Consider the following 23,583-nt stretch of genomic DNA (forward strand, 5'->3'; position numbering starts at 1 on the left):
GATTTATTGAGTGTCACAGGCCATCCGAACTGAATTCCAAAGCATTCACGAAGAGAATACAAACACCAACTCCAGAAAACATCCTTCCCGCCATTCAGCAGAGAAACGTATCATGATCCCTGCCTCAGGAGAGCGCCGTGGATTTCTCCAGATCACTCTGCTCCTTGTGAGGCAAATACACAGCCATATTCTTTTGTCTTTCTCCTTTGGGAACATGTTAATTAGTCGGATAACACCCTTGATGCTTCTACCCTTTTACACACTGTGCCATGCAGTGCAGAACGAAATAGAATAATAGGCCAGATCCATAGCGAGGGTATTTCCCCAAGTTCCATTGAAGTAGGTGGAGCTACACTGATTTACATCAGTTGAGGATCTGGCCCTGAGACTGTGCACCCATGCACCTCTTTTAGGGCAGCATTGAGGCCAATGCTAAAACTTCCCTTGGCTTCGGAGGCACGGCACCTGGCTCTCAGACCTTTGCTATGGTTCTGAAATGCTTGTCGGAAGGTCTTGGAGGCCCTTTTCCTTCTAGGTTTCAGGTGGAACCTGGTTCAGAGGTGCTGAAATACCAGGAGAACGGCTTTTCTCACAGCCATTTGGGCCAGCAATGGACGTGTCAGAAATCTAATCCTTTAAGAGACTTCTGGCCCAAATTTGGAGGCCCAAAAAATTGGGCTAGAAAGCTGATCAGCGTCCATATTGCCTTAGCGTTTGCAAGCATTTGCAAGCCGTGTGAAGCTTGGCAGCACTCCTTAGCTATTGTGTATCAGCAGAGCAGCATTGACTTCGTTGGAGCCATCCCAATTTGCACTGGCGTGCAACAGGTTTCTTTTAAAGTTACTCAGAGGCCTTTGGAAAACTGACCTGAATTTAAATTTGAGGTATTTTGAAAATACCCCCAGACAAAGATGCTTGTGTAAAAACATTTTATCTACACTCATTTGACAGAATACACGAAGATAGATAAACAAACCCAGAGATGATCAATCATACATCAGGACCGTGTGGACAGGCGGGGAGAAAGAGTTATTATGTAAGACAAGTTTGGCCTAAATTAGTTATTGTGCTTTTAATCCAACAGATGGGACTGCTCTGTTTACCTATCAACTCCTCATCATCTGAGTCAGGGTCTGTTGTGTCGAAGTGGCTAAGTAAACAAAGTGGAAGTAACATCATGAGCTAGTCTTGAAAAATGGACAGGTGGATTAGATATGCAGCCTGCCTCCAGCAACAGAGGGGGCTGCTTGTGTTTTCTGCTGATAAATCACTGGCTGGAGTGGCCGTTTACTGCAGGTTTTCAAGCTGTTATTATTCTGGGTCAGTTGGAGGGTGACGCAAACTCTGGATTCTTCATCTGTAATGTTATCCAGTGCCTCTAATTATGGGGTGCCGTGTATATAAATAGTCTAGCTGGTGTGTGTGTAGTTCAGGGTAGGGTTGGGCAATGTTGTTTTCCCTAATTGTGGACTCACTAATCATGGGCTTGAAAATTCGACTGGCATGGTATTGGGTGCCCTTTTAAGAACGAGAAAGGGAGAGGGAGAGAGAAAGAGAGCGAGAGAGCACGGGAGGTGAGAGGGGAAAAAAATCCAAGGAAACAAGAGTGAACAGAGTTTAAAAAAAAAAAACGCCACACACAATGCAGAGAGAATGTGAAAAGGGAGGGTGGGAGGAGAAGCGTATTCGAATATAAAAATAGATAAAAGTGCATAGACCATGAAAGGAGGCAGGGTAGCCTGGTGCTTAAAGCACAGAACTAAGATCAGGACACCTGGGTTCAGTTCCCAGTTCTGCCACAGACTCACTGAGTGACCCTGGGCAAATCACTTAGGATCTATTTTTCAAAGCACCTAACTGACTTAGGAGCCTCAGGGTATGTCTACCCTGCAATAAACAAAACCCAGGGCACTGAGACCAAGAGCTCGGGTCAGCTGACTTGGACACATGGAGCTCAGGAGGCGGGGCTATAAAATAGCAGTGTAGATGTTTGGGTGTGGGCTGAAGCCTGGGCCCTGAGACTCTTGCTCCTCAAATGTCTACACTGATGTTTTATTACCCCGCAGCCTGCGTCTCACGAACCCGAGTCCGCTAACTTAGACCTGCCACGGTCATGCCGTGGGCCTTTCATTGCCACGTAGATATACCCTAAATCTTGTTTTCAAAAGTGACTTAGGTCAGGTAGGAGCCTAAGTCTGATTGAAAGTCAACGGGAGGTAGGTGCCTAAATACCTTTAAAAATCTGGCCCTGCGCCACTTTCAAAACTTGAAAATTTTACTCTTCGTTTCTCAGGGCCTCTCTCTCTCCTCCAGCCATCACCACCCTCCCTTTGTCTTGTCTGTTTACATCGTAAGCTCTTTATAGCAGAGACCATCTCTTATGATGTGTATTCACAGCACCTGAATTCTAGGCACTTCAATAACAAGAAAGGCGACTCATTTGTGCGAGGGTGGTGGTGTCATCGTTTTAGTGTGTGCCTGGAGTGAGGGTGACTGTGTTTGCAGATTCGAAAATTAGAATGAGCAAGACTCCAGTCTGTGTTTCTTGTCTATCCATTCAGCACCTCCTGAGGGGAAGAGCCTAGACAAACAATATCATCCATGACATGCAAAATCAGGCAAATACAAAAAAAAACAAAAAAAAAACAAAAAACCCAACTCTTTGCACATACTCAGAGAATCAGTATTTTTAAGGGCTCAGAATGGCTGGTGCAGTGCACCTATCCTGCTCCAGAGAACTTCCCAAGGGGAATTTATGCAGCTTTCATTGAAGAAGAGGGGAAAAATAAAATGATTATGGGACCTTATTAAATAACTGCAGGAAGATGGTGGATTACACCTGAGACTAGAAATGTTCCTCAGTTAGAGCCCAATCCTGCCATTGTTGAAATGAATGGCAAGACTCCTATTGACTTCACAGGATGGGATCAAGTCTACAACGCCCACAGCTTTGCATGCTAATATGAAAATTGGAATTATGCATGCACCTTGCGTAGTTAGATGTCGCCCTCATTTGCATGCTGTATTGCTCAATGCCTGTGCAAATTTGGACTTTTTTGCAGGCACAGAATTGTGAGTGCAAATAATCTGGAGGCTGTTTTAGGGAAGTTGAATCTATGTTGTTCTTTAGAGTTTCATCTGTAGAACATTTAATGCGTAGGTTGCTCCTACAGAGTGAGATCAAGATACTCGACTGATGGATCAGTGGAGCTTTGCTAATTTGCACCAGCTGATTGTTTGGCCCAAGGCAGATGGAAGTATTTTTGTAGGAACAAAAAGACCACCAAAAAACAATGAAAGGAAAGAAATGAACCAGGCAATTAAACATGTGGAAGAATAAATACATTTCAATGCATCTCTGCTTCACTGCTCTGAGTTATATTTTAAACAAGGTTTTATATACAGTTTTAATAGGGCTTAATATACTCAACTAAACATTGATATCATTGATCTGGAACATTGCAAAGGCTTTTATTGGGCATCTGAAAATTGCTCATGGCAGACTTGAAACTATGGAGGGAAGGGAGCAGGGGGATGGAATTACTAAGGAATACCATATGTGTTTAAGCAACACATACAGGCCACTGTAAACATCTCTGTGCTGCCAGCCTTACCATTGATCTGGATACCATCAAAATGTATAGTATATCTGAGTATACTTGGCTTTGCCAAGGCTAACGAGAAGCAAAGGCCCTTCCAGCTACAGCAAACTATGGGGAAGAATGAATTAAATAACATATACACACATGCTCTAGTGATTTCTCTTTATTTCTTCCCTTTGTAGGGACCTCCTGGCCGGCCAGGTCTTCCAGGAGCGGATGGGTTACCCGGACCACCAGGGACAATGCTCATGCTGCCTGTAAGTACAATTGTAACAAAAGGGCATGGTTAATAGAGAAGACTGGGGGTCAGGAGTCCTGCACTTTGCTACTGACACCCTATCTGTCCTTGGGACAGTTACTTCACCTCATTGTGACTCTCTTTCCCCTTTTGTGGAATAGAGACACAACACACAACCTGTGGAACTCATTGACAGGGCATGTTGTGAAGGCCAAAACTATAACTGGGTTCAAAAAAGAATTCGCTAAGTTCATGGAAGGTAGGTCCAACAATGGCTATTAGCCAAGATGGTCAGGGATGCAACGCCATACTCTGCGAGTCCCTAAACCTCTGACGGCCAGATGCTGGGTCTGGACAACAGGGGATGGATCACTTGATAGTTGCCCTGTTCTGTTCGTTTCCTTGGAAGCATCTGGCCACTGTCGGAAGACAGGAGACGGGGCTAGATGGACCATTGGTCTGACCCAGTGTGGCCGCTCTTATGTAAATTATTGCCCATTTTTTGTAAAATGCTGGGACCTCTTCACATGGGAAAAGAAATGGGGACGTAGGCTAACATTTTCAAAATTGACCCATGATTTCAAATGCCTCAATTCTGCTGGACCCAACTTGAGACACTTCAGGTGGGCTCAATTTTCAGAAAGTGCTGAACACCGGTCTGAAATCTGTGAAAGTGCTGAAATTCAGGGCCATTTAAAGGGGTCTCAAATTGGACATCCAACATTGTAGGTGACTAAATGAGCTAGTCACTTTTGAAGATCGTGGCACTATTCTTTCTGGATGCCAGTCGAGCCAGCATTGAGTCAGCCCTCTTGGTCCCGGGACACCAAAGGAATGATGAGTATATTTTGTCTCTGCTTTGATGTGACAGAACCCAAAGGAGCCTAGCGGCTGGAAAATACGCAGTTGGGTACTAAGATGAGAGTCTTAAATAAAAACCACTGTGCACTTGTAGGGGTTCCAAATAGCAGGGTAATGCATGTGTAGGTTACTGGCAGAGAGCCTAGTGCGGCTAAGGCCAACTGGACAGCATTGTTACAATGCTTAGCCGGCCATTACAATACCTCTTCTGGCCCATAAAGTAACCAACCCTGGGCCTGTAAATTGTGGGCTTCGGTTCAGTTGGCCAAGTTCATGTTGGAACCTGGTTTCATTGCTTCTCGCTATGCAACAGGACGCCGAGGTGAAACCCAGGTGAAGCAGCGTTACCAACTAGGACCTACAGTCTGCAGTTTCCCTCTTGGAATGCTCTAAAGACATTGATAATTAGGCCAGTAACAGGGTATTGCTATAGGACATAGGTTCAGAGACGTCAAAGGTGGGAAAAACCTCACTCCTCCTGAAGTTGAGGAAAATAGTCTCCCAATGGAGGGCATGGCCAATATCAACAGCTTACATTTTCGAGTGCTTTCCATGCCAAAGGATTCCAAAACACTTTCTAAACTGTGGGCTGAATTCTACTCCTTGAAGCATACCTCCGCACTGGATACAGTCTGGGACGCTGTCTTTCTCCCTGCCGTAAAATAGATTAAAAAACCATGCATCCTCCCCCCCTCAGTATAGCCAAGTTTTTAACTTGTGTTTGGAAAGCTCTCTGAGATCCCTCAGAGGGAACGCACCATGCAAAGCTGCAGAGCACAGCGAATGCGTCCAGGAATGGGCTTTTCTGCCTGCATACTGCTGGCCCGGTGGTGTTGTTATCTCCCCGTAGTCCGATGCAGATTGGACTAATCCAAGCTCAAATGTTTACCTGTTTGGACGGTGTCCTATTTTCCAAGCAAACATCAGGTGTCCTGGCATGGGGAGCTAGTATCTCAGGAATAGCTTTTAAAACACACAAGCCCAAACCTATAGCCCTTGTGCTACAAATGTAGGCTATGTACTCTAGTAAACTGGAGACTAAAGCCAAGTGATTTGTTCCCATCCTCATGCAATCACATCTGCAGGGTTTTCCTGGCCAAGAGCAGCTGGGAGGAGAACATCAGACCTATGAATGTTCTGGCTTTAAAGGTTCGAGCTGATGATGAGTCCTTAAGGTTTTAAAGCATATATCGTGATCTCATGCATTTTATCCATGGATTGTTTTGAGCTTCAGTGATTTAATTTGCAGGTGTTTACCTGGGAAGAATGTGGCTTGTGCCATACATAAGTAAGATCACCTGTCTGGTTTTCCCATCAGAAGCGAATGTCACAGGGCTCTGAGAGAAGGTGCTAAACGCGTGTGGCAGTTAGTAAGTTTGTTAGAGACCAGGAGGGCAGTGACTGAGCTGAGCTTGTCAATCCAGCGAGGCTGAATAGAAATGCTATAGGAAGTCAGGCTAGGGGGAGAGGGAATAGACGGTGGCATAGTCACATGCATCTGCATCTTCTTCCTTGCAGTTCCGCTTTAGTGGGGGAGGAGATGGTGGCTCAAAAGGACCTCTCGTTTCAGCACAGGAATCCCAAGCTCAAGCCATACTGCAACAAGCCAGGGTAAGTGGGGACATCTTTCTTTTCTCTAGTGCCGTTGGAAGAAATTTACCCAGGTGATGTGTCTCGACGTTGACCGTGATTTAGTACCTGGCATGGTAATGTGACCCCTTAGCATACTTTGGCCTATCAATAACAGCTAGAGATGGGCCAATCCAAAACTATGGTTCAAAATTCCCCCACACCTTTTGGACCAAATCCTCTGCTGATGTAAATAGGCATAGGCCTGTGGGCTTCAGTGGAGTTCTGCTATTTACAAGACTTGGTTCTTTGTGCTCAAAACCCCCAGCAAAAGTTTTGTATGTTTTTGTTTTTTGGGTAAATCAGTCTCAATAAATAAATGAATGTCACAGATGTAAGTTGTTTCTCAGTTCCATGAATCTCAGCCCGCAGATCACACTTTCTGTTAATGTATTCATTGGAAAGTATGCCATGAGTATCCTTGCAAATATGTTTTTTATATATATTTAATCCTGTGGAATGACTGTAAAAACTTTCCTGTCCAGCTTTGTTATTCGAGCTGTGTTGGTTACCTGTGATTGGTCACACATGTCCCTCAGTATTATATCTGCTCCCTGATTGGATGAACACGCAGGCCCTTAAGGCCCAAATGTTCACACATTCAGTGCCTACTTAGTGCCAGCATTCGGGCTAGTTCACAAACTTTTAGTTAAAATTTATTTTGATGGGAAATGGGCTTTTTGACTAAATTAATTTTTTTTGTGGAAAGTGTCTGCTTTTCTGTGAAACTTTTGATTATTTTTTTCTTTTTGACAGAAAACCAAAAACTGGAAATGGACATTTTTTCCCCCTCTCCCCGGGGAATATTCCAACTGTTCTTTGAAAAACCATAAACTCCCCAACTGATGTTTTTTTCACTCAGTTTTTAGCCAAACTTTTTCAGTTATCAGTTGGTGAAAATAGGAGGAAGGGGGGAACAAGCACACCATTTTTGGGTTTATGGTTTTTAGATGGAAAGTTAAAAGTTTCCACAACGGGGGAAAAAACAGCTGTACCCTGCCTACAGACCCTGTCATTTGAACTGGGATCATCCATAAGAAAATTGAGATCGAAGCCTTCTGTGGTGAAGGCTGAAAGGGTTTTGGGGAGGCTGAGAGAGGAAAGGGACTCCTGAGATCGGTAGATTTTTCTTCTCTTGTTTTGGGTTAACTACATTATTAAAGTGATATATTCCTCTGAAATTTGATTCTTGGTAAAGAGGCCAAATGTTGTCCCAGCTGGCAGTATTTCAGAGCAGCTCCTTTTTATTGGGCCGTGGTACAAAAAACAAAAGTTATAAATAATCTAACATACTTATTTCATTACAAGTGCAGGCACAGGTAGATTTTGATTACTGGAGCACGGACATAATTAGCAGTCTTTTAAAGTATTGAATTACTGCAATGGAACAAATTGTCCAAGCGGTGTTATAAAGTGTGGACAGTCCCATTACCTGCTGTGAACATTATTGACTGGGTGCTGGCTATATGGCTTTTTAATTACTGGGTTTAAAAACCATCAAAATTGAATTGCCGTTCTATTTATGGGATTATTAAATAGCAAAAAATCTGTAAATTGAACTGTCAGGATAGGCCCGTTACTCAATGAGGGGAGGGGGAAATAATATCAGAAAATGTGGAAATGGCAGAGGTGCTTAATTACTCCTTTGTTTCGGTTTTCACCAAGAAGGTTGGTGGCGATTGGACGTCTAACATAGTGAATGCCAGTGAAAATGAAGTAGGATCAGAAGAGGCTAAAATAGGGAAAGAACAAGTTAAAAATTACTTGGACAAATTAGATGTCTTCAAGTCACCAGGGCCTGATGAAATGCATCCAAGAATACTGAAGGAGCTGTCTGAGGAGATATCTGAGCCATTATCTTTGAAAAGTCATGGAAGACGGGAGAGATTCCAGAAGACTAGAAAAGGGCAAATATAGTGCCAATCTATAAAAAGGGAAATAAGGACAACCCGGGGAATTACAGACCAGTCAGCTTAACTTCTGTACCCAGAAAGATAATGGAGCAAATAATTAAGCAATCAGTTGGCAAACATCTAGAAGATAATAAGGTGATAAGTAACAGGCAGCAAGGATTTTTCAAAAACAAATCGTGTCAAACCAGCCTGATAGCTTTCTTTGACAGGGTAACAAGCCTTGTGGATGGGGGGAAGTGGTAGACGTGGTATATCTTGACTTTAGCAAAGCTTTTAATACTGTCTCGCATGACCTTCTCATAAACAAACTAGGGAAATGCAACCTAAATTAAGCTATTATAAGGTGGGTGCAAAACTGGTTGGAAAACTGTTCCCAGAGAGTAGTTATCAGTGGTTCAAAGTCATGCTGAAGGGCATAACAAGTGGGGTCCTGGAGGGATCAGTTCTGGGACTGGTTCTGTTCAATATCTTCATCAATGATTTAGATAATGGCATATAGAGTACACTTATGAAGGTTGCGGATGATACCAAGCTGGGAGGGATTGCAAGTGCTTTGGAGCATAAGATTAAAATTCAAAATGATCTGGAGAAATGGTCTGAAGTAAATAGGATGAAATTCAAAGGACAAATGCAAAGTACTCCATTCAGGCAGGAACAATCAGTTGCACACATACAAAATGAATGCCTAGGAAGGAGTGCTGCGGAAAGGGATCTGGGGGTCATAGTGGATCGCAAGCTACATATGAGTCAACAGTGTAACGCTGTTGCAAAAAAAGTGAACATCATTCTGGGATCTATTAGCAGGAGTGTTGTAAGCAAGACATAAAAAAGAATTCTTCTGCTCTACTCCATGCTGATTAGGCCTCAACTGGAGTATTGTGTCCAGTTCTGGGTGCCCCATTTCAGGAAGGATGTGGACAAATTGGAGAGAGTCCGGAAAAGAGCAACAAAAATGATAAAATGTCTAGAAAACATGACCTATGAGGGAAGATTGAAAAAATGGGGTTCGTTTAGTCTGGAAAAGAGAAGACTGAGAGGGGACGTGATAACAATTTTCAAGTCCATAAAAGGTTATTAACAAGGAGGAGGGAGAAAAATTGTTCTTCTTAACCTCTGAGGATAGGACATGAAGCAATAGGTTTAAATTGCAGCAAGGGAGGTTTAGGCTGGATATTGGGAAAAACTTCCTAACTGTCAGGGTGGTTAATCACTGGAATAAATTGCCTAGGGAGGTTGTGGAATCTCCATCATTGGATATTTTTAAGACCAGGTTAGACAAACACCTGTCAGGGATGGTCTAGGTAATACTTAGTCCTGCCATGAGTTCAGGGGACTGGACTAGATGACCTCTCAAAGTCCCTTCCAGGCCTATGATCCGATGATATGGATAACGAAAGTATGGGAAGAATACTCCTGTAGTCTAGGCACATATAGATTGACAGTGTGCCTTCAACACCTCTGTAGAGAGAGCCTTATTAATCTTTCTCTTGACTATACACCAGCGTGAGTGAGAGGAGGCTCAGACCTATAGAGCCAGATCCTCAGACAGTGTAAATCAACACAGCTCCGCGGATGTCAAACCTCAGCTAAGGAACAGGCCGTTAGTGTTCGTGTGTGTATGTTGTTACAGATTATTTCTTAACAATGTGTACATTTATCTATCAAGACAGGTTATAGTTTCTACATAAGAGACAGTCTTCCCTACATAATTAAGCTACATTCCCTGTACTACATATAACAGAGTAAACATACATTGTCTCCAAAAATAGTTATACACATATGCTGGAAACAATGTACGTTCTATTCAATAGGATCATGTAGGGGAGAGTTAACACTCCATATCTGTACTAGGCTGTCTGGGGCACCTTCGTTCCTGGTGAAACTGCATGGAAGTCAAGGAAGTTGTATCAGCGATGTATTTGGGCCACTTTGCATGCATTGGACACATTCGCTTTAATGATGTGCACCAGCATCTGCTACTAGTGTTTTTGGTCCACTGTGCAAGATTTCTGGTCCCAGTGGTGTAGAGCCTTTGCTGGTGACAGCACAAGGTGTGGGTCATGCTGGCTTTGGTTGTGTCTGGCAGTAGGATGTAGAAGAAACTGGATGATTTTCTCTTTCTGTTGCAGTTGGCGTTGAGAGGACCTGCTGGCCCTATGGGTCTTACTGGAAGACCAGGCCCCGTGGTAAGTAAGTAGCCAAACACTGAGGACAAGAAGGCAAAGCTGACACCAGGGATTGGATCTCTGATATTATTGGTGCCCTGATTGTCAGAGAGCCTTCATTTTGCTGACACACACATTTGCGCATCTGCTCTCTGGCCTCTGCTCACTGTCCCATGCCCCTGTGTCGGGATTTGGATGTGCACACTGCTTTGGGGCAAACAATCTTGTCACAGCTTCCCTGTGCTCCCCCACGTCAAGCAACGTCCCTGTCGTCGTCTATGAATGAAGCCTTGTGGCAAACAGAGACATTACCCCCGAACATGGCCACACACTCCTGGAAAAGTGCTTGTTTCAGCACGCAGGCTCTGATTGCTGGAGCAGCTGTTGTTCTAATCCTGTTGCATTTGGTGCTGTGGGTTCCCAGCCAACTCTTGTGGTCCCGGGGGTTAATGCGTCCTTCTTGACATCGTTCAAGACTTGACCATGGCAAAGCCTAACCTAACTGTATTGTGCATCCATAGGGACCCCCAGGCAGTGGAGGACTAAAAGGTGACTCAGGAGACATGGGGCCTCAGGTGCGTATGAGAAAATCACGTAATTTTCAAAAGGGGGTGGAGGTGGGATCTTGTCTAAAGCTACTAAGCCTGTAACCAGGGCTTTTATAGTGGCCCATCTGGAGGAAGAACTCAGGCTTTCTAAAGGGTGAATAAGATTGGAGAGACATGAAAATATGTTCTGCACCTACATAAGCATTTGAGTATCCAAATACAGAGCTCAGAGATCCTGAGACAGTGGAATATTCCACATTGCCAGCCTTCTGAAGAGCAGGCCAGTACTGATGATCCAGGACATCAAATCCTGAAAGCCCTTACTTCCTTCTTAATCTTTTCCCAGGCAAACCTACAGTTCAGTACACGGAGAATTTTGCTCCCCGTTTAAGTCCTGTAAGATTCTGGGACGGCTGACCAGGTTCAGTGGTGTGGGTGGAGAATCATGCCCTTGGCATGCCACGCTGCTCCACCCGGGAAAAGGGAGGAAAATAGTGCTCTTGTCTATTCTGGCTACCAGCACCTCTGAACCTGTATCAGCCTAAACCTCGTGATTTTATCTTCATCTCGAACAGCGCTTCCACGGGAAACAGTCTATCTACACAGCCTGGGCAAACACTGAATACAAGGTGCAACAGGATTCTTGGAGGTCCCACTTTCATAACGCAGGCAATAGTTCCACTATAGAAATCCTGAAGGCCCCTAGTTAGTTTGTAGCTCACACTCAGGCAAAACTCCCATTCTCTACAGTGCGAAGCCTGAGTAAGAACTGAAGGATTTGCCTCCAGAACATGGAGTCACCGACAAGTGGGGAACGGTTCACATGATTAAGATATCCCTTTGGGGATACACCAATCAGTCCTCATGACACAGTGGGAGTTTCCTGTCCTCATCTCCTGCACAATGGACCTTTCCTGTATTTGATGTACGGAGGACTCTGTCCAGTGAGGTTAATGTCACATGTTCTGTGATCCCTGCGACCTTTGCTAGTGGCATTGTCTTAGCTGGTACATTACTCATCTCCTCTGGTTTCCACCCTTGTTCTTTTATCTCCACTGAACCACCCGAGGAATGAATGGCTCTGCCTTTATACATTTGCTTACTTTGGGCCAGGTTTACAAAGGGGTTTAGGCTCCTAAACGTACAGATAGTGGCTTACCTTAAGTAGGTAAGGTGACGAACTTCAATGGACTTTCAGTGGGAGCTAGGCACCTAATTCACTTCAGCACTTTTGAAAATCCCACTGGGTATATCTAGGCACCTAAATATCTTTGTAAATCTGCCCAGTTGAAAAGATATGACAAGATGGGACTTAACCCTTCTTTTAGCTGCACTGGACAGGCCTGGCTAGAGTGGGCCTGTGTCTTGGTCTTGTCCTCTGGAGAATGTGCATATGGTGTATCATCGTCTGCTTCGTTTTTTCTCCCCACTCTCTTCAATCTATTGCAGGGTCCACGAGGCATTCAAGGCCCCCCAGGCCCATCAGGAAAACCAGGCCGCAGGGTAGGTGCACTCAGAATCTCTTTGACGTGTTTGAAATCGGCTTCCTGCTGCTGCTTAGCAACTGCTGAGGGAGAGGGGGCAATGAGAGTGTCACTGAGAAGGGATACATTGCGGGTGACTAGCCGCCCCATGTCACAGTCCTACCCAGGGGCCAGACTACGTTGGCTTCTGCGCATGGCAGATATCTGTAACAGGGAGGCCTCCCAGTACCTCTAAACTTATATACATATAATGGGGAGGCCTAACGGCTCTAAGGCATAAAGAGAGGGTTGATGGGGTGAGGTGCATTTCCCATTCGATTCCACGCTTCCCATCTTGTCCTATACGGTTGCTCCTCAGTGGTCCAAAATATACCTGCACGCATGCATTGGGCCTGATTCTCTCACACTGCTTTTGTGTAACTCCATTGGCTTCACTGGGTTACTCCGGATTCTCATTAGAGTGAGCGGAGGATCAGACCCATGGGATATACATACAGGAGATCGTGTACGTCGTACTCACACCCTATGCATGCATCTCCACAGGTGCACGTTAAGAGGTTGAGCTTAAACGCCATGTTGCTTCTGCATGCTAGAGCGTCAGCTCCACTTGCTGGCGGGAGAATTAAGAAACTATTTTGCATGACCCATTCCTGGGTTACTAATAAGTTTTTAACTTGTTACAATCTATGAACACCATAATTAACGTTTCTTGCAATGTGCCGATTTATATTTTATTCATGTCTTCTCTTTTAAATCAATGGCCATGTCCCGGTATCCAGGGTCCCTACCATTTTACATTGTACCCTTGGTTAGAGAGCCACACAAAGATAGGGCTGCTGCTGTCACAAAAACAGACCGTCATTTTCTCCCCACAAGGGAAACAGTCCCACTGCCAGTGGGTTCTGACTTATATAAAACTTCATTCAGCCACAAGCCAAAGAGCAGATGTCCCTGTGGTCTTGCTCAGCTTTTGTACTTGATTTGCCTTTCCTCTCTTTCAGGGACGGGCTGGCAGCGATGGTGCCCGGGGAATGCCAGGGCAGACAGGACCAAAGGTAGCTTTACGCATTTGTATGCTCTTTGCATTCACATCTGCTTTGGCAAACACAAACCAAATGGACCCTAGACAGAAGGAATTCAGTCCACTAGGAAGGGAAAGGTCCAGCAGTGTCTATATAATCATGGGCTCGAAACATTAGAGGTGGAAATGAGTCACCAGGGTCAGACAACAATAATGAGAGATTTTTGGTACAAGGTTTGTTAAACCAAAAAATTCCTTTGAGTAAGAAATATGCTCCCTCTGTTGTGTGGTTGATGAGCAAAGACTTTGGAATCCCAATTATGAAAAACACACAATGAGCAGTTGAAAACGTCATGAAATCAAACTACAGAAAAATACCCATTAACTGGGTAAGGAAACTTACAAAGTGTGTCGTGAAATTTTAATATCATATATGAGATGAAATCCCGTACTTCCCTGTGATCTTGTACTATTAGGAAGCAAGAAAGGAGCTGTTCCACCAAACTGAATGCAGAGAAAGTTTGCCCAAGGAATCGTATGTTAGAAATGTTAAGTAGTTTATTATCTAGATACTTAAAACTGGAATAGATGGGAGTTTCTTGATACAGAGAAAGGAGTCTGCAAACCATTTATCCAGTAAAGTGTGCATTAATGAGTGTTGTCTGTCCTCAGAGGAGTGAATGCCAGGGAGACATGAAAACCAGAATAATGAATAGTAGCCGAGATGGTGACTAATCCTATTGTGGGCGGACTTCAAGGGGCACTCTAGAACTTGACCAAAAAAAATAGCCATCTTGTTACTGCTCATGTAGCTTGTGTAGGCAACTTCAATTGCTTGCCAGATGGATTTATCCTTCAATTGCTCTGGCATTACAGACTATTCCTGCTTATAAAGTATAGGGATGGAGAACAGGAGGAGAGGCATGCAACTATAATTCCATTATAAGTTAAATTAGCATGAGAGCGTGTTTAGTGGCTGGCAGAGCAGAATGGGACACAGGATTTCTGGATTCCCAACTTTGTTAGTTTACTAAGTGGCTGGGGACAAGGAATTTCAGCATTTACACAGGGATAACAAAACCTATTTTATGGGTAGGTGTGTCAAGTCCAGCATCATAGATGGAAGCACCCAAACTCAGTACTCCCTTTTTGTTTTCCTCTCAAATTCTGATCCTGGTGTGATTTGCCCATGGATGCTCAGGCAATTTATTGTTGCTTTTTAAGCATAAGGCCCTCCTTCCTCCCTGCTTTTATTTGTCTAGCAGGTTGTGGGCAAGAGGGTGGATTGCAGGGGGTCAGCTACTGGTGCACTATAGAGTACATTACGGTGACAGATGACTAAGCCACAGAGTGTGATGCCCACTAGTGATTTTCCTTGGTGAGGTGACTGGTTACTTATACATTCTGCTTTGCAGACCCCAGGGGCTTGTTCCAGCATAGCCAAGTCTCTGCTGAACTGATCCATGGGAACGTCTCTGTTTTAGCTCAGTGGTGCAATTCCCAACTTTAGTCCTACACACAACTTCTTCCTATCAATTAAAATATCAATGGATAAGTGCTGCTGTGAGAGATCCTCCATCAGGCTCTGTTTGCACAGGATAAATCCCACCAGCTTGAAATGATGAACCTCTGCAGGGCAGAGGCTACCCAGGGTGCTGAATAATAGATGGATAGGAGTTTTATGATGTGCATTTTCTTTCCACTTGGTTCTCAAGTAAGACCAGAAACCTCAGTCACTTCATTGAAAGGAACATCCACTTAAACTCCAAAGTGAAGTCATCAGATTTAACATCCATCTATTTTCCTTCTTAGACCATAAACTTTCTTGTCTTTGATCCTAATTTTATTAACTCAGTTTCCTGTTTTGTTTCTTTTTTCCCCTTGAGTCCCTAGCAGGATTACAGGGAAAGCTTTGGCCAGAAAGGTGGGATGCTTTCTGAGGGGGCTTAGAGATTGAATTTGAAGAGGTGCTGATGGACATGGGAAAGTTGGTATTTAGGTTGCTACCCAGGGTTTATGATTAGTAACGGCATGAAATTTAGACAGTGAAAATGTGGACTGAATATCGCAAAAACTTTCCAAAAGGGGGATGTGTTCGGCAGTAGAATACTGTCCCAGGAGAATTGGTGGAAGCCACATTGCTTGAGAAACAAAGATAGGCTGGAAAAATCATTACATGTACAATGGCAGTAATCGGCGAGATGGGTAAGATGGCATCATTGAACTTTTTCATCTCTAATTCTGAAGTCCTTGGGGCTGAGATAAGAAGCTGAAACACTGTCCAATGCCTGTGGATAAAATGGATCCCTCCTTGGCCCAGAGACTAATCAAAGTGGAAAGGGGTACAACAGTGAACAGAAATCTGGACTGACCTTGTCTTTTCTTGTAGGGTGACCGAGGTTTTGATGGGTTAGCTGGTTTGCCTGGTGAGAAGGGGCACAGGGTAAGTTCTCATTTCCACGGCATCCTGGCGACAATCTTAAAAAGAGAAAAAAACAAACAAAATGGCCATGGAACATTATAAAGGGTTATTGAGCTCCCAAATGGACCAGTAGGGGAGTGATACGGTGTTCTGAGTCTGTTGGGAGTTGTGTGGAGTGTGGTTAGAACTAAGAGGGAGACATCATGGGCTGGCCGTTGTAAGAGGATGACAGATCTCTGTAGGAGTGCTTAGGACATGTCATAAAAACACATCCAACCACAGTGTCCGCATGGCAGGAAGCCATTGAAAGCTTCTGAAGGCACATGGAAGGGGGGAAAAAAAACCAGCAGACTTTTTGGAGGAGGTAACAAACCCCAGAAAAGTAGAAAAGAAGCAAGAAACAAAACCTGCTTTTATGGTGCTGTTGTTGATGGAAAGGCAGCCCCAAAAATGGGATTCTTCTGTGTGCTTTGCAATTAAGCAAGAAGCCAACTCTTTTGGCAGGCAACCCGCCACCCCCACCCAAGAATGTAACCATTACTTTCTAAAGCAAGGGGGGAGTGTTTTTAGCAGTGGAGGAGATTACATGGTGATTACATGCTATGGTGGGGCGGAAAGGTAGCGCATAAGGGCAGTGTTTAACCAGCTAGAAAATGCTGTGATGTGTTTGGGTTGGAATGGGAACTATGCAGCAAAGCCAAGGTCCCTGTTCTCCGAGAAGCTGCTGTGCGTACCTTCGACATCCTGGCTGGTTTTCGTACCCATTATGAGATGTCATGGGGAAGGTCTGTGATGGATTGTGCTAGTCCAGTGAAGCAGGCCCTGTGAGTTCTGAGGCTGCTGTTATACTGTAGAAAGGACCCTGAGATTAAGCTCTAGCCCTGGATGATAGAAAATGTGTCAGTCACAAGGCATTTCCCATACGCCCAACGGGATCCCCCCCAAAACCCCAAGTTAATTCAAGTTACAGGGATGTTCAGATAACACGATATCCCTGTTTGGTGGGGGAACGGGCAACTGTTCTTCGGGCAGGGATGGTTTCCTTCTTGCCAGTTTCACATCAGGGAGGGGCAGCTCAGGAGGCATGGTCATTATTAGTGAAACTGATCATGGAGGACAGGGCTGGCCCTAGGTTTTGTGAAATGTCACATGCAGAGCACCATCTAGCACTCGTCTAGCTTTGCATACCCATAATACAACCCAGTTCCTGGTGGCCTCCAGAGGCTATGGTGACATTTCTCCCTCCCCGCACCCGCCACCTAGATGTCATACACAATCTGCTCCTCCATTCCTGAAGCCCCATGATCTCCCCTACATGGACTGGGAAGATAGGAGGTTGAGAAGAAGCACAGCTATCTCCGCAAGAAGTGTGGGACTGGAGAGGCAAGAGTGGGACACAATCTCTCACTGTTCCATGGCAAAAGGGGACCACGGATGTGGGTTGAGGATGTTCCTCTGCCTGATGGATCACATGTGTGCACATGATAAATAGTGTCCTATATGGCTACGGAGTAGTGGCCATAATTCTAACGGGTTTTTGAGTGTACTAGGAGATGGGGAACAACTGAGCACCTGGTCCCACAAAGGTTGGGGAGCAAAGCGGTGGGGCCTGATGCTGCTCTCCCTCACACCTGCTTTACATCATGAGGGAGAAGAGAATCGGCTTGGCTTCTCTGGGGATTTCCTGAAGTGGCTGATTCTAATCTTACATTCCTAGGGTGATCCAGGCCCATCAGGTCCACCAGGAGCACCTGGAGATGACGGGGAGAGGGTAAGTTTATCTCTGAATACAGCTTCCTTTTGAATTCAGAACTATGCCCTGTAAACAAGAAGCAGGTGTGATATCAGACATGTAATGAAAACAAAGAGCAAGCAAGCGCTGGCATGTTATTCAATGCAAAATGCTGATCATCTTAAATGAAGAGAGAGCATCTGTAGGTCTTGGGGTAGACTGGAATTCTGCATCCATTCAACCTTAAAACATATACTCATGACTCAGCCTGCATTACAATGGTTCTGATCATGTTCTCTGTTTGGCACTTGTTTTAACTGGTTAATTCCAGCTGGCACTAGCAATGGCACTGAACGGGGCTCACGATGAAGTAGAACTGATTGAAATTTTTCATATGAAACCCATTTTGGTGTCTCCCGTCCCCCCACCCGAATGAAGATTTTTTGTGGAAAATTTTTGGATTTTTCAGTGTTTCCCTTTTCTTTTTACTAGTATTGAAAACCTGAACAATGTTGAGTTTTTCCCCCCGCTTTCTCTTGCATTTTTCCTTTTATCTCCCTTTTTTGGTGGGAAAAGAAAAAGAGATTTATTATTGGGGAGGAAGGTCGAGAGAAGGGATAAAAACTGGAAAATGTTTTCCAAAAGGTTTTCTTTTTTTGCCAGAAAAATTGACAGGTTTTTAAAAAAAAATTCACAAAAAAATATTAGAATGATTTTTTTTTCTTTGTGAAATACACTTACCTACTTACCCTTCTTCGGTAAGCGCTAGTAAAATGCAACAAGGGCTCAGGGACGGGAGTTCCAGACTGCGCTGGGGACTAAACATTAAAATGGTTTCTAATCCCACCTCTGGAATGGTTCATGTTAGCTTTAGACAAGTGACTTGTTTGTTTCCTCTGTAAAACAGGCATAACACCTACCTTTCTCATTGATAGCTTGTGAGGATTAATTAGTTAAGCATAAAGTGCTTTGGAGTTGAAAAGACCTAAGTATTATTATTGTCCGTCAGCTGAACAATATGTAAGGAGATACAGTAACTCTCTCTCAGTATGTGATCAGTCTTAAATCCCAAGAGGGAAGAGGAATTGTTTGGGAAGGGGATATGACACAGAGAGAGTCTGACTTGGAATAATGGGATGAATTTTATTAAAAGAGGATTTAAGATGAATATCAATATTGATTTCCTAAGAGTGATATCCATCAGATTGTGAAATAGTCTCCCAGGTGAACTGGAGGGAGCCCCATTGTTTGAATAATTTAAAAATGAATCGGACAAAGCAATGAAGAATATTCTGTAGGGAACAATGGTGCATTGGTAGGTGATGGAGTAGATGCCCTAAAAATCACCCCATCTTTAATTTCTCTAATCTAAGGAGCCAACAGGTTAGTTCGGCTAAATTTAATTGCCATGCTGGCTTTTCTGTATTGGCTCCTCCATTCACTTAGTTACTAAATCTGCTGCTTATTGATCCACAAGCCTTGAAGTGTTCCTATAATATCTCATCTGTTAACAAAATCCATCTTTACAAACAGAGATGAATTATGAAACATCCTCATAGGATTTATAATCTTCAGTAAATTCTGCACACATGACATTAGTCTCCAGGCTTATGAGGTCTTTCTTATGCACGATTACCATTTTATTACTCCAGGGAAGTTGGTTTTGTATGTGATTATTGTTTAACAAGGGTGAATCACCTACGAAGTGACTGAAATGTAGCTGATTTTCTCTCTCTCTCTCTTTCTCTTTTCCCCTCCACGGCCAAATAGGGTGATGATGGAGAAGTTGGACCCAGAGGTCTACCTGGAGAACCTGTAAGTACTTGCTAGTTCAAAATGTGGGCATCTCATTCTGCAGCACCTCAGTAACTCTGTAGTCCAGGGCTCCTATGGCTAGTGCTGTGCTTTGCAGGGGTAGTGGCAGATAGTCACATAGTGCTACACAGTGTGTTAGATTAAATCTTCAAGGCAGTGAAGAGACATTGGACTCTAGCTGTCACTTGCAGATCTGTTCTGTCTCTCCTGTTCACAGCCATTTGAAAAATCAAGACACATTTCCTCCAATTTATTTATTCTTCAGACATTTTCAGCTAAACTTCTCCGTAGTTTTGTTTCCTCAGTGGCCCCCTAGTTAAAATTTAAAGTCCAGAATTTGAGCTGTGTTGCTTAGCAGTGATTGGTCAAGTCGGATGAGCAGAACTCCTCTAGCCTGGCTGTGGAGTGAATGGCTCATGGAAAGTGTATGTAAGCTTTGGTTTCAATGAGTATTCAAGCACACACAGTCTAAGCATTCGTTTTTCCAGGACATTCATGCCGGAAAAACTTGATCACGCAACTATTTGGGGAAAATGAACACTTGGGCCTTGTCTGGGTTGTTGAGACTACAGATACAAATTGGCTGTTAGACATCACTGTGTCATCTAACCCTGCTCAGAGTAGGGCCAAACCGCATGGTGCTTAAAATGCTAATGGCAGTTCCCAACCCACCTCCACTAAAGCCATGATACTGCAAAGGCTTGCACAGATACTTAGCATGATGCCCTGTGAATTGGAGTCACATGATGAAATCCTGGTCCCATTGTGAGTTTTGCCATTGACTTCAGTGGGGTCAGGATTCCACCCACAGGGCATAAAGGAAAGTACGTCTGCAAATCTTTGCAGGATAAAGGCCTAAGGCTCCTGATGTTGCTAACTTGGGAGTTGCTGAACCGGGGCTAGCAATGGAAGGAATTCCCTACTGTAGACAATGCCAAAAGGGGATGCTAATGTGACCAAAGCAAATGCAGTATAGAAGTTCAAACCAATATTGCTAGAGAATGTTTTGCGATATTCACTCAGCTCTCCCAGGAATTAATTTCTGCCCATTTGAGAGGTCCAAAAGCACAGTTGCTCCTGGCACCAAATAATCCTGATTTCATTGGCAACAACAAAAACTTTTTCTGACAATATGGAGATGCCTCTGTGCAATGAAATTGTCATTTCATTAAAATCAGCTCATTCTTGTGTCCAAAACATATTTTCTTTGTATTAAAAGGGATGTGAATTACCTATCGTATGCCATCAGTTTTGCTTTTATGCTGTCTTGTTGTGTTGTTGTAAATACCACATTAGTGATACCAGAGTAACTGACGAGAAATGTTGGGAACGTAGGAAAGGAGAGGGTTGGCATTTACAGACTCATTGGGACTAAATTATACATGAGATGTCTGATTAACTTCTGGAAACATTCATCAACCTAGCGATCTCCTTAATACATGTCTAAAGCATGCATGGAAACTATTTTTAAACAAGTAGTAGAAAAAAAGTGGCTGAGGGCCCAGTCGGGAGTAAGTAGAAATTATAATATAAGAAACTTTGGCTGATAAATATACTTCCCCAATCTGCATGCACATCTCCTAATGCCATCAGCCAAATCCTGGTCCCATCGAAACCAGTGCCAATTTTGATTGTAGGGTATGGCCCTTTATGTTTTACTGGTGGCACCTTAGAATTTGTTCCTATAGGCATCTAATTCCATTCTGCTGTCATTTATTAAAATCCCTGAAGCCAATTCAGTCAAAGGAGTTGTTTTTGGGAGGCCCAGGCATGCAAAGATTTAAGCACATGGGTATTTTCCAGCCCTGCCAAGGTATGCAGACTATCAGTGGTAACATTAGTGACCAGTTGTGCTTAAGCATACGTCTTTCCAGAGTCAGGCCCATGTGTTCTGTTTTAATGGTAAAAACTATCGTGTTTTATCTTTTATTTTAACTCTTCTGTTCTGTCCGTCAATCAAACATAGTTTTTGTCCATGACAATGAATGAACACCGGTATCGAAGGCTACATCTAGACAGCAATAAAACCCCCATGGCAGAGAGTCCCACAGCCTGGGTCAGCTGATGGGCTCGAGCTGCGGCTTTAAAAATACCAGTATAGACATTCAGGCTCATGGGCTCTGAGACCCTCCCCACTTGTGGGGTTTCAGATCCTGAGCTCCAGCTTGAACCGAAACATCTGCACTGCTATTTTATAGCTCGCAGCCTGAGTCACTTCCCCCTGGGAGCCCGAGTCACTTCCCCCGAGCGTGGTGGCTTTTATTTCTGGGTAGTTGTACCCTAATGTAACAAAGGGCATAGGTTTAAAAATGAGGCTTTCCACAGACCCCATGCCCAGTCTGTCTCCCTAGGGATCTGTCTGAGAGCTGAGCTTAGATGCCTCCCTTTGAAAACTAGCTTCCAAGGATGGGCTTTTCAAAAATGCCCAATTGCTTTAGGAGCACAAGTATCACTCCCAGTAGGCCTTGTGGGCCTAAATCACTTAGGTCCCTTTGGAAATTCCACCCCTGGTAATTTACCTGTTAAATACAAGACTCAAACGCAATAACTCCCTGAAGTTTCCACTATGCCTCCCAGCGTGAAAAGTCAGAAATGTGAGGTAAACGCCATGAGTCGTTTATTACCTTTGACTAGGATGGCTTGCCTTTTGGAAATACAAGTGAAACATACAATTGAGACTGAATGCTTTTTTTCCAGCCCTGCCAAGGCCAATAGAGTTTCAGTGGCACAAATTAAATCCAGTGAGATTTGAAACACCCACCCCAGTGCTGCCTGAGCGGTGTGAGTTTATTTCACACAGTACTGTCCACCTAGCAGTATTTGCTCTGAAGTATTTTGTAGGTCATTGCTTCCACAGCAGGAGAGTGCAGGAACAGGAGTGATTTACTTTGAAAGTTGGTTAAAGTGGGCCCTGTTCGAATATGAAAAATAAATGTCTTCATCTGTGATGGCTAACCTTTTTTGAAAAAGCATCCCAGACACACACACGCTTTCTCTCTCTCTTTCAGTGGTCCCCAAACTTTTTACCTCGTGCCCCCCCTTCCCCCGTCCATGCTGCCCCACAGAGCTGGGGCCAGGAGTGGGTCCAGGGCTCCGGGAGGGGTGATGCGGACAGGGGTAAAGGGGCTGAGGCTGTGGCCACAGCTGGGGCTGGGAGCAGGGTGGCGCTCCCTCCCCCCACCCCTGTGGGGGATGGCCTGGGTCCCAGATGCGTGCCCCTGAATGTTCTGATGCCCCCTAGGGGGGGCACACCTCACAAATTGGGGACCTCCGCTCTATTTTATGGCAACATCAGTTTATAAAATAAGATATGGAGCGTGTATTATTGTGGAACATGCTTTAAAATGTGTGATCCAGCAAGGTGCTGAGTAACATCAACCTTCACTGATTTCAGTGGGAGCAGAGGGTGCTCAGAACCACTCAGGAACAGACCCTAAGGAAGGTGCTATGAAGGCTTTGGCTGGGCAATATTTTTTTCCCCCGATTCTCTTAAGGCCTGAGCCAAAGCCCATTGAAGTCAATGGGAGCCTTTCCATCGACCTCAGAAAGGCTTTGGGTTGGGCTCTTCATAATTGGTGTTTCTAAGCATATTTGTTTCCACCTGCAGGGACCCCGAGGTTTGCTGGGACCAAAAGGGCCACCAGGTCCCTCAGGACCGCCGGTAAGTTGCACAGGCTTGCTGTTTCTGCTGTTCTGCTCAACAAGTGCTGCTGAGTTCTCCAGTCAGAGCTAGCATGTCCCACTGAGGCACTCAGGCAGATAATCCAAGTGAATGATTTTATGCATCTGTGTTGTGAAAGCAGGAGGTATAAAGAGAGAGTTAAAACTCTTGGGCCATATTCAGCCCTGCTTTGAGCCCAGCTTCAGTGGAGTCACTCCCATGCATACCACGGTGGAATTTGGCCCATAGAGTAAATTAAACATCTAGCCCAAAGTTAAAAGGAAGAACATAACTTATTACCACTTTGACTTTTCTATTAACTCGTGCCTGAGTCTTTTGAAGCCTGGTTTAATACAGTTTTTTTTACATTTTTCAAGCTAAATCCAAGGAAAGAGCATGCAGCTTTTCAGTCAGGCCTTTTAAGGAGATAGAGCTTAGTCACGTCGTCTGTCTTAGGCTCCTTGTTCCATGAAGTGCTGGTGTAAGGACCAG

At 44.3% G+C, this 23,583-nt stretch overlaps 1 protein-coding gene across 2 annotated transcripts in view; it reads left to right on the top strand.

The window, feature by feature from the left end:
- COL5A1 (collagen type V alpha 1 chain) overlaps nucleotides 1–23,583 on the top strand; it is a 245,806-nt gene that overhangs the window by 133,868 nt on the left and 88,355 nt on the right. For both annotated transcript variants that reach the window (XM_037879482.2, XM_037879483.2), the window contains exons 12-21: nucleotides 3,785–3,859; nucleotides 6,220–6,312; nucleotides 10,373–10,429; nucleotides 10,930–10,983; nucleotides 12,406–12,459; nucleotides 13,442–13,495; nucleotides 15,851–15,904; nucleotides 17,601–17,654; nucleotides 19,386–19,430; nucleotides 23,038–23,091. In XM_037879482.2, the coding sequence (XP_037735410.1) occupies nucleotides 3,785–3,859; nucleotides 6,220–6,312; nucleotides 10,373–10,429; nucleotides 10,930–10,983; nucleotides 12,406–12,459; nucleotides 13,442–13,495; nucleotides 15,851–15,904; nucleotides 17,601–17,654; nucleotides 19,386–19,430; nucleotides 23,038–23,091 (594 nt within the window). The remainder of the gene's footprint in view (nucleotides 1–3,784; nucleotides 3,860–6,219; nucleotides 6,313–10,372; nucleotides 10,430–10,929; nucleotides 10,984–12,405; nucleotides 12,460–13,441; nucleotides 13,496–15,850; nucleotides 15,905–17,600; nucleotides 17,655–19,385; nucleotides 19,431–23,037; nucleotides 23,092–23,583) is intronic.

Source organism: Chelonia mydas, chromosome 16, assembly GCF_015237465.2.
Source record: "Chelonia mydas isolate rCheMyd1 chromosome 16, rCheMyd1.pri.v2, whole genome shotgun sequence".
Classification (NCBI taxonomy): Eukaryota; Metazoa; Chordata; order Testudines; family Cheloniidae; genus Chelonia; species Chelonia mydas.